Raw genomic sequence first — 10,201 nt, forward strand, 5'->3', positions numbered from 1 at the left:
TTCTGACGATACTTCTCTCTTCAATTGCTATATGTATATAATATGTTTTTGAATGTATGTGTATAAGTTGAAGTTGAAAAAGTATTTGAAAGCTATTTGATAGTTGGAAACTTCGGCATCATATTCAACATTCAAGTTATTATAACAAAAAGCCTGGCAGTCAGTATCAATGTGCATATATACATGTAACACTGTGCTGGATAATTATGCCAATGGCAAACTTGCACCTAGCCTGCTATAGATGCTGTTTTGTAAAAGTCCATATAGATATATACATGCACCATATAATATACCATTGTCTAGAGATTATATACATGTATAACCAATTTTTTTTTATAGGTGTGGTTCACCTGTCAGGTGAGATATTTACCTTCAAAAACTAATATACAATAGAAAAGTAATAAACCTCATAGGGGGAATAATTTTTCTACAGGAAATATTGTAAATCCTGTACAAGTTTCTAAAAATCCTATAGGAATTATATTTCCAGTTAGAGAAAAGTATTTCCTGCAGGAACTTGATTCAGAGAGATAATTTTCCTATAGGAAATTAAGATTTTCTATCAAATTTTGAAATCCTAGGAGTGTCGTTCAAATCTTAACGGAATTTAAATTCCTACAGGCAGTTCTTTTTACCGGTAGGAAATGCCAAATATCTTATAAGAAAAATTGTTTTTTTTTTCAATTGAAAAAAAAAAATTTTCTGTAGGAGTTTATTTTTTAAAGGTAAATATTTCACCTCAATGTATCTCAACAGGTGAGATACATTAATAACAAAAGTGGTTATAGACTCTTTATGCAATGATTTATCATTATATAAATAGTGCCTGTTTGGGAGGGTAACAGTTGAAATTGACACCCCGAGAAAACCATTGTCAACCGACGCGAAGCGGAGGTTGACAATGGTTTTCGAGGGGTGTCAATTTCAACTGTTATCCTCCCAAACAGGCACTATTTATTTTGTTATACTGAATGTCTTTTTTAAAATTTTTAAGAAAATTTTACTGCTTTTATATAGGAATAACGTGAATTCTACAGCGAACCGTACGCGCATAATTTTCGCGCATGTAATATTTTTTAATGTTACCCGTTGCCAAGTGCGTTGCTAACGCTGAGGGTAATAGTAAATATTATTAACTGCGTCTTAACCAATCAGATTTCAGTATTTAACATGAAAGTATAACAAATGGGCCATATGATATGATATATATTTAAATTCTTTGGTACATGCAGTTTCAGCGGGTGAAAAAATCCGGCAATGTTCTGGATGCATTGCATTTAAATAACCACCAACGAAAGACATTTATTCTGTTAATTTTAAAGTTTCGGTTAACCTGTAATGCAACATTCACTAAAATCAAAATTATTCCTTTTTTAAAATGATATGCCGAACTATGTAATAAATGCAGTGGAAAAATCAATGCATTTACGCTCGGGTTCGAAAAACAAATAATTGAAATTAAAGATGGCAGCCCCCTGTGGTGGAAAAAAGTGCCGAATTGGTCCTTCTATATTGAATTCAGATTTGTCTGAATTAGCTTCAGAATGTCAACGAATGATGGACAGTGGAGCAGACTACCTGCATCTGGATGTCATGGACGGACAGTTCGTGCCAAATCTCACGTTCGGTCACCCTGTCGTTAAATGTCTTCGACCCAAGTTACCCGGGGTGTTTTTTGATATGCACATGATGGTCCAAAAGCCAGAACAGGTTTAATTAAATGTTTTATATCATATTTCTCATATTTAAGGTAAATTACTATGAGTCTAAATGTTACTGTCTTTTTACCCTTCAGCATTGTGTCGAATCATCTGTATGTTACAATAAAATTACATGGTCAAAAATGATTTCAAAACTCCAGACTAGGAATGCAAACAGTTCATTTTCTAACATTCAATTAATAGAGATTTTTTAATTAAACTCTTTAATCTTTACGACCTGTCTCTTTTTTATTAGAAATTTTACAGCATAAACATATATTTTAAATGATATTTCATTTATATCAGTGGATTCAAAACATGGCTGATGCAGGGGCAAATCAATACACATTCCATTATGAAGCCACAGATGACCCTACCACATGTATAAGAAAAATCAGGGAGGCAGGAATGAAGGCATGTCAGAATTTATGCTGTTCAAATGAATATAATTGAAACATTTAATGTGTATACAATAAGTCAATTCTAACAAAGTAAACAATTAACAAATTCAATAGATCCATCATATGAAATTGATGGTTATGTGTACCTTTTAATTTGGATATAAACTTGTTTTAAAATACACTTTACATTATAAGTAAGCAAACATCCTACTTGTTTGTGATAAAATGAAAATTCATGCAGGAAGGAAGTTTCCTAGTCACAGGGAAAGCATGAGTTATTATCACAATGACAGCTAGAAATGAAGGCTATGATTTTTTTCCCATACAAACTTTATTATTAGAACTCAATAAAACTTAAAGTAAACTGAGGGCATTTCACACCCACTACTACAAAGTATCACATCTTATCTACACAGTTAACTTTTTCAATGGAAACTACCGGTATGAAGCCATATGTCAGGATATGTCTTCTCAGGGTATGTCTTCTGAAATTTTATGGATACTTTTTTGTATAGGTAGGGGTTGGGATAAAACCAAAAACAGCAGTCGATGTGCTTGTTCCTCTAGTGGACCTCGTAGATATGGTGCTGATCATGACGGTAGAACCGGGCTTTGGAGGTCAAAAGTTCATGGCAGACATGATGCCAAAGGTAAATAAAGCAACAATGACTATAAGGGTGTTGCTGGAAGCTAAAATTTATAGGGCTAAAGAAAAATTAATTTTTCCTTTATTTTAAAAATTTGCAGCTCTTTATGTGCCATTTTTTAAAATTTGATGGTTACATTTTTATGAGAAAATATTGGTGAAAGGGAAATAACTTCTATAAACTATTGTACTAAGTTTGTAGTAAGAACATTTTTTTAAAAATTTCCTTTTTAATTTGAACAGATATCATTTTTAAGAGAGAAGTACACAGATCTTGAGATTGAAGTTGATGGGGGAGTTAGTCCATCAACCATTCAACATTGTGCTGATGTAAGTGTAATGATAAAAATATTCAAAGTTGTTCAATCCTCAGCATACAGTGTTGAAAAAGAAATTTTGTAAGATTTTCAAGGGTTTTTGTGCGCAATAGATATACAATTGTTTCAATGGGTGGCACTGTAGTTCCCAGGTCATCTATCCAAATTTTTTTCAGACTGGGAGCTACAGACCTGCAGCTAGTTGAAGAGCTGACATTATTAGAGCTGTTTTAACAATAGCTTGGAGTTTGGGCAATACGTGACAAAGGGCTATATATATATGATTTGAGCCTAAAATGGCCCCCTTAAATGAACATCATCATTTTTAGAATAATTCTTTGTTTTCTGTGAACAGATATACATATAAAGTTTTTTCATAATCTTCATTTTGATTTAAGTGCCCACAATTTAGAAATATGAAATCATAAAGTTGACATTTTCCTGCCATTTTTGCATTTTTAGCTTAAAATGGCTCATTTTCAAGCCGTTTTTCTTTAAGAAAACATGGAGCGATTGCTTGAACAAACAAAATATTTTCACCAAAGATGTATCAATCCAGTACTAATAAGTGACGAAAAGTTCGTTCTTGTTCAAAGTGTCGCTCTATATTTCCCATTCGAAAAAAGATACGAAAAATGTTAATATTAAATGAATGATTTTGATTGAATTATTGTATTTCAGGCTGGTGCTACCATGATTGTGTCAGGCAGTGCTGTAGTTAACAGTGATAATCCCAAAGAGACAATAACCTATATGAGGGACATTGTCAATCAGGCGATTCAAAAGACCCCTGCGTAGGAAGTCAACCTCATATCAGTGCCATCAGTATATATCATGTATACTCTTCCTAAGGAACAAAAGATTTACTGTCAGTGAGTGGAGAGAACTGATAATAGTAGATCTGGACTGTCTTCTTCCCAAGCTAGACCCATACATACAAATGTAGGAGCTAGTGTTGCATTCCTTGACCTTGACTTGCTACTCTGGAAGTGTTCATTATTCAAGGTCAAGTGACCTCTTGCATAATTAATATCTCTGATTATTTATATTGAATTGTTCATTGATTGAAATATTTTATATATGTGCTAGTTCTCATTGCTAGGGCATTAATTGCAACTCTTGAATGATAATAAGGTATTGAAATATTTTAATGCAAAGATTAATTTTTCTTAACTGTTATGTGTTTTGAGATTGCTTTAGTTACACAATTTGTTAGACACTTGAATGAAAAAGAAAAAGTCTACTCTTCATCATTTATTCATGTAAATTCATGTAAATTGAACAAGACATATTTATGTAAAAGTGTAAAGTTATTAATACAGACATGGATAATTCTATGTAATTCATTCATTTTATACATGTACTGTACAGTATGCAGTGTAAGTATTATTCATTAACTCTATACATGTATGTTTACAACTGGAAGGATTGTTGAAAAAAACATGAAAGGTTTGAAATTTACAATCATTTTTTTCATTGTCATTAGAATGATCAGAAGAAACTTAATGATACATGTTACAAATCCATGTGTCATGTGACTGTTTAATTTGTTGCATAGATTTATTGTAGGTCAAGATTTGAATGTTGCTTATGTCATCACTGCATATCATCACTATCAAACATGAAAAGATAATATTGAAAAAATTAAATATAATTGTAGCTGAATCCTATTTTACATGTAAAACAAAATGTGAATTATTTATAGCCCATGATCTTAGTTTTGATTGTTGATACTATCTGGACAAAATTTTGGTCCAACATGAATGCATTCAGGTTTGTCTTAAATCAGTTTTACTTTGTTATAAAATACAATAAACTTTTCCATATGTATTTTTGATTTAAATATTTCTTTTATCAAAATAAAGTTGTCTCTTTTTTCTCTAGAGATAACAAAAAAAGAATTGGCGTCTTGCCAAAAAACAAACCAATGATATAAAATCGCACATGCGCATTTTAAGACTAAACTCGGGAGAGCATGGCACAGTATGGCATAGCGCACACTAACCAGCAGGAACCCTGGTTTCTCCACGAACTGCACATTTATACATACATGTACTAGTATTAGTAGCATATCCATTCCTTTCACACGAATGAAATTTCATTTCTCTCTTTGTTTAAACCCAGTTGCTCTGACAAAAATGAATATTGGATTTAAAATGATTGTGGTCTGTTAAGCTGCTGCCTGATTGGTATCATGTAAATGGATAGAAGAGGCATCCTTGCTGGTGAGGGTGCATGAAATGATAAACCCCTCCATCCCAACAACGAAAAACGTTAAATTGAAAAAATCTCATATATAAACCTACATGTACGTGTATTTGCATGCTATAGTCCGGCACAAATGCCATGTGTGTGTGTGTGTGTGTGTGTGTGTGTGTATATATATATATATGTGTGTGTATAAACCTACGTGTATTTGCAGGCTATAGTCAGGCACAAATGCCATGTGTGTGTATATATACTAGCGGAAAAAAGAAACTGTGCGTTATAAAATTTAGTATAATTTTTCTATATCTATTGTTTGTATTTATAAACAATCGATACTGGTAATGTTTTTGACAATACCGGATGGTAACCGTCCGGGTGCACGGACTTTTTCATGGTTAGTGAGCACCTGTTGTTTATTGAAGAATTTGTACGCACGAGTTTTACGGGCCAATATTTGGAATAAGAACTGTAAAGGATTTGTTTTAAACTTTTTTTGTTAAGGAAATCACTTCAGTTTCAACAAAATTTACCCCTATGTCATGCCACGACTCAACGAAAACCAACGTAATCGTGCTGTTGGAATGCTGCAAGCTGGAATGGCACAAAATACTGTAGCAAGACACTTTGGAGTTCATCGGAACACCATCCAGTCATTATGGAGACATTTTCAACAATCTGGCAACAGTCAGGATCGACCGCGCTCTGGGCGACCTCGTGTGACGTCACGTCAACAGGACAACCACATTAGACTTGTGCATCTGAGAAATCGTTTCCAGACAGCAAGTTTGACTTCCCGTAGCATTCCAGGCATTCGACCAATTAGTCCAAGAACTGTGCGTAATCGTCTGCGCGAGCAAAACATCAGACCAAGACGTCCAGCGGTGCGCCCAGTACTGCTTCAACGTTATCGTATCGCCAGACTGGCGTGGTGCACACGACATCTGCGATTCAGAATACAGGACTGGGCCAATATTCTGTTCACTGATGAATCCAGATTTCATTTGGATAGCAGTGACGGCCGTTGTAGGGTGTATCGTCGCGTTGGGGAGCGTTACCAGGACGCTTGTGTTGTGCAACGTCGACAATTTGGTGGAGGTAGCGTTATTGTGTGTGTGTGGGGGGGGGGTATCAGCACGTGGAAGGACACCTCTAAAAATTGTCATTGGAAATCTCACCGGCGTACGCTATCGAGATGAAATTATTCAGCGTCATGTGATACCCTTCATACAGAGACATCAAAATCACATCACTCTGCAGCAAGACAACGCCAGGCCACACGTTGCACGTGTAGTCAGGGACTTGTTTGTTCAACAGAATGTCGATGTCTTGCCTTGGCCAGCTATTTCCCCCGATTTGTCGCCGATTGAGAACGTCTGGGATGCAATGGAAAGACGTTTACGCCGTTTACCAAATCAGCCATCCCTCAAGCATTTCTGAACGCTTTAGTGGCATCAATGAGGCGTCGCTGTCAAGCATGCATGAACGCAAATGGTGGTTACACGCGTTATTAATTTTGTTAAATCAATTTTAAATAACAGTGACTTTCGAGTGTGCTGAAATTGACGTTATTCGACGTTGACATTAATGTGCTGTGAGATGTTGTTACGAATACATGTGTTAACAGTATTACAAAAAATAAAATTTGTTCATTGTAATTTTTAAATGTTTTTTCATATATTAAATAATGCCCAGTTTCTTTTTTCCGATAGTGTGTGTATATATATATATATATATATATATATATATATATATATATATATATATATATATATATATATATATATATATAATCAAAAAAAGGAACAGTTCCAAAGTTTCTATTCACTAGCGCTTTCTGGATTTAAATCCTTCTTCAGGTCAACGTACATAAGTTATAAGTCATAACTTATGTACGTTGACCTGAAGAAGGATTCTATTCACTAGCACTTGGAAGGATGTAAATCCAGAAAGCGCTAGTGAATAGAAACTTTGGAACTGTTCATTTTCTTTTTGTGATTATTCATACTGTGTGATATCACCTTTCACTCTTTTTGGAATATATATATATATATATATATATATATATATATATATATATATATATATATATATATATATATATTGTGCATGACATTTTTCTAACTTTTGCAATGCCATTGAAAAAAATTTAAAAAGCATTCAACTTGTATAGATTTTATTTTCTCATCATAAATACATAAGGATACAATAACACAATTCGTTATTCTAGATAATGTGCGGTGATTGTGTGGCATATAATTCGTCGCGATTAAATAATTGTTTTACAAGTTAACACACTTAATATCTTTATATGACGCCGCCTGGGGTGGTTGTTGGCAAATTCGGTTGGTTTGGCCCCGGTTGATTCTGAAGAACACCAGGTAAATTTGCTGCATTTAATGCCTCTGGTGTAGTGACTGCTGACTGGAGGTTCTGAAGCAAGTTACCCACTGCTCCCGGAGTCGTCAATGGTAAGGGAGTTGTTACGACGGACTGAAGATTCTGGGCTAAACCAGCGACTGATCCAGTGTTATTCGCCGCTTGTTGGAGAGTTTGGACCAATCCAGATACTGACCCTGGGGTATTCAATGGAACTGGCGTAGTTACGGAAGATTGCAGATTTGGCGCTGAACCAGCCAACGATCCTAGATTACCGGTATTTGCCGCTTGTTGAAGAGTCGAGACCAAACCAGATACCGAACTCGGTGTTGTTGCAGCTTGCTGAAGATTCTGGACCAAGTCAGCCACTGCAGCAGGCGTCGTTACTGGTAAGGCAGACTGTAGATTTTGCGCTGAACCAGTCAACGATCCTAGATTACCGGAATTTGCCGCTTGTTGAAGAGTCGAGACCGAACCTGATACCGAACTCGGTGTTGTTGCAGCTTGCTGAAGATTCTGAACTAAGTCAGCCACTGCGGCAGGCGTCGTTACTGGTAAGGCAGACTGGGCTAAACCAGCCACTGATCCTGGGTTATTCGCCGCTCCCCGGATAGTCTGGACTAAGCCAGATACTGACCTCGGTGTCGTCGCTGCCTGCCTAAGAGTCGAGACCAAGTCGCCTACTGCTGCAGGGGTAGTCAGTGGTACCGGCGTCGTTACGACAGACTGAAGGTTCCCGGCTAATCCTGCCACTGAGCCCGGGCTAGTTGCTGCCTGCTGGATAGTCGAAACCAAACCTGATACCGAACTCGGTGTTGTTGCAGCTTGCTGAAGATTCTGGACCACGTCAGCCACTGCGGCAGGCGTCGTTACTGGTAAGGCAGACTGTAGATCCTGAGCTAATCCAGTCACTGATCCTGGGTTAGTTGCTGCCTGCTGGACTGTCTGGATCAAGCTTCTCGCTGGTGCTGGTGTGGTGAGTGGTACTGGAGTAGTCGCAACAGACTGGACATTTCCCGCTGGTGCTGGTGTGGTGAGTGGTACTGGAGTAGTCGCAACAGACTGGACATTTCCGGCTGAACTAGTCACTGACTCTGGGGTAGTTGCCCTCCCTTCTAGAATCTGGGCTAAGCGGGATACAGGGTCTGGGGTAGTTGCACTCGGTTCTAGAATCTGGGCTAAGCGGGATACTGGGTCTGGGGTTGTTGTCCCTTGTTGAAGATCCTGGACTACTTCCGGTTGGAATGTTGTTGTCTGCTGAGGATTCTGGGTTTGTACGCTTTCGGTTGTTGTTGTTGTTGGGGTTGATGCAGTAGTTACAGGTTTGGTAGTGGTGGATGGTTGGTTCACGGCAGGAGTACCAGGACTTTGTGTTCGGGATTCCGTGTTTGCCTGTGAAGTCCTGTCCCGTATGATTGTGTCACGACTGCTTGACTTAGATTCCGTCGCCGGTGCTGGTGTTCCGTTTGGCTGTGAATCACTGCCTCGCCTTACCGTACTGCTGCTGCTAAAACTCGATTCTTTCTTCGTTTTCTTAGACGGAGTTTTCAAACTAAGGAGGGCTATTTCAAGGGCCGATAGCGTTTCAGTGATTGGTTGAGTAGACGATACCTCTTCAATCGTCTCTGTAGTGTCCGTTGACCCATTTGCACTGATTTGGTTCAAAACTTTACGTTCACTTTTTGTCAGTTCTTGGATAGTTTCCTTTGATGGGGTTTTTAACTTTAGAAGGCCCAATTCCAAACCAGAAGACGACTCGCTCACTGGCTCAATGGATGTAACGTTTTTGACGGTTTCGATGTTTTGGTTACTAGATCCTGTAGATGCAGACGATGCAGACTGATTGGGTCTTCTCTCAACATTTGACTCAGACGATCTGCGTTCCGTGTTTTCGTCATTATTACGATCATTGTTCCCTACAACTGGAACATTGTCCAAAGCGCCCCCTGTTGCCCCGGAAAGTGAATCCGTAACTTGTTTGGTCGGAAGAGAACCCAGTAGACCATTTCCGGTGAGGGAATCCGTGACTTGCTTGGTCGGCAAAGAGTCGAGAACACCACCCCCGGTGAGGGAATCTGTTAGTTGTTTTGTTGGAAGAGAGCCCAGAAGACCACCGCTTGATTGACCACCTCCGGTCAAGGAATCCGTGAGTTGTTTAGTTGGAAGAGAACTTAGTAAGCCACCACCGCCTGATTGACCCCCTACTCCTCCCAGAATAGAACCTAGCCCCAGCTGGGCATTTACATGTCCATGTAACACCAAACAGGTGAGCGTGATGTGGAAGATCATGTCGTAATGTAAACCAGTTCGTTACAACACAGGGATAATAACTGGTCTTATATAGGGACAGAGTTATAACAGCTTGCATAGAATGTCGTAATATTGCGATGCTGGTTTGATGTTATTGATAGTTGACAGTTTTTCATCAAAGTTTTGTCTGCCATCAATTCGTCAAACCAATTTTAATTTCAAATTGGTTTACTGCGTTGTTTTATGTTTTTCATGCACTTTAATACAATTAATATACACATATAATCTTACACATCTATATTT

General features: G+C 37.6%; 2 protein-coding genes across 2 annotated transcripts; one reads left to right on the plus strand and one right to left on the minus strand.

Annotated features, from left to right (window-relative positions):
• The first annotated feature begins 1,443 nt into the window (after positions 1-1,443).
• LOC105331731 (ribulose-phosphate 3-epimerase) lies at positions 1,444-4,888 on the plus strand. Its single transcript, XM_066084991.1, has 5 exons — positions 1,444-1,710; positions 2,007-2,118; positions 2,621-2,751; positions 2,991-3,077; positions 3,746-4,888. The coding sequence occupies exons 1-5, from the start codon at positions 1,465-1,467 to the stop codon at positions 3,860-3,862; spliced, it is 693 nt and encodes a 230-aa protein (XP_065941063.1). The 5' UTR covers positions 1,444-1,464; the 3' UTR covers positions 3,863-4,888.
• Positions 4,889-7,576: 2,688 nt separating this feature from the next.
• Positions 7,577-9,937, minus strand: LOC105331734 (uncharacterized). Its single transcript, XM_011434055.3, has one exon. The coding sequence runs from the start codon at positions 9,935-9,937 to the stop codon at positions 7,577-7,579; it is 2,361 nt and encodes a 786-aa protein (XP_011432357.3).
• Between the last annotated feature and the right edge of the window lie 264 nt (positions 9,938-10,201).

Source organism: Magallana gigas, chromosome 5 (assembly GCF_963853765.1).
Source record: "Magallana gigas chromosome 5, xbMagGiga1.1, whole genome shotgun sequence".
Taxonomy (NCBI): Eukaryota; Metazoa; Mollusca; class Bivalvia; order Ostreida; family Ostreidae; genus Magallana; species Magallana gigas.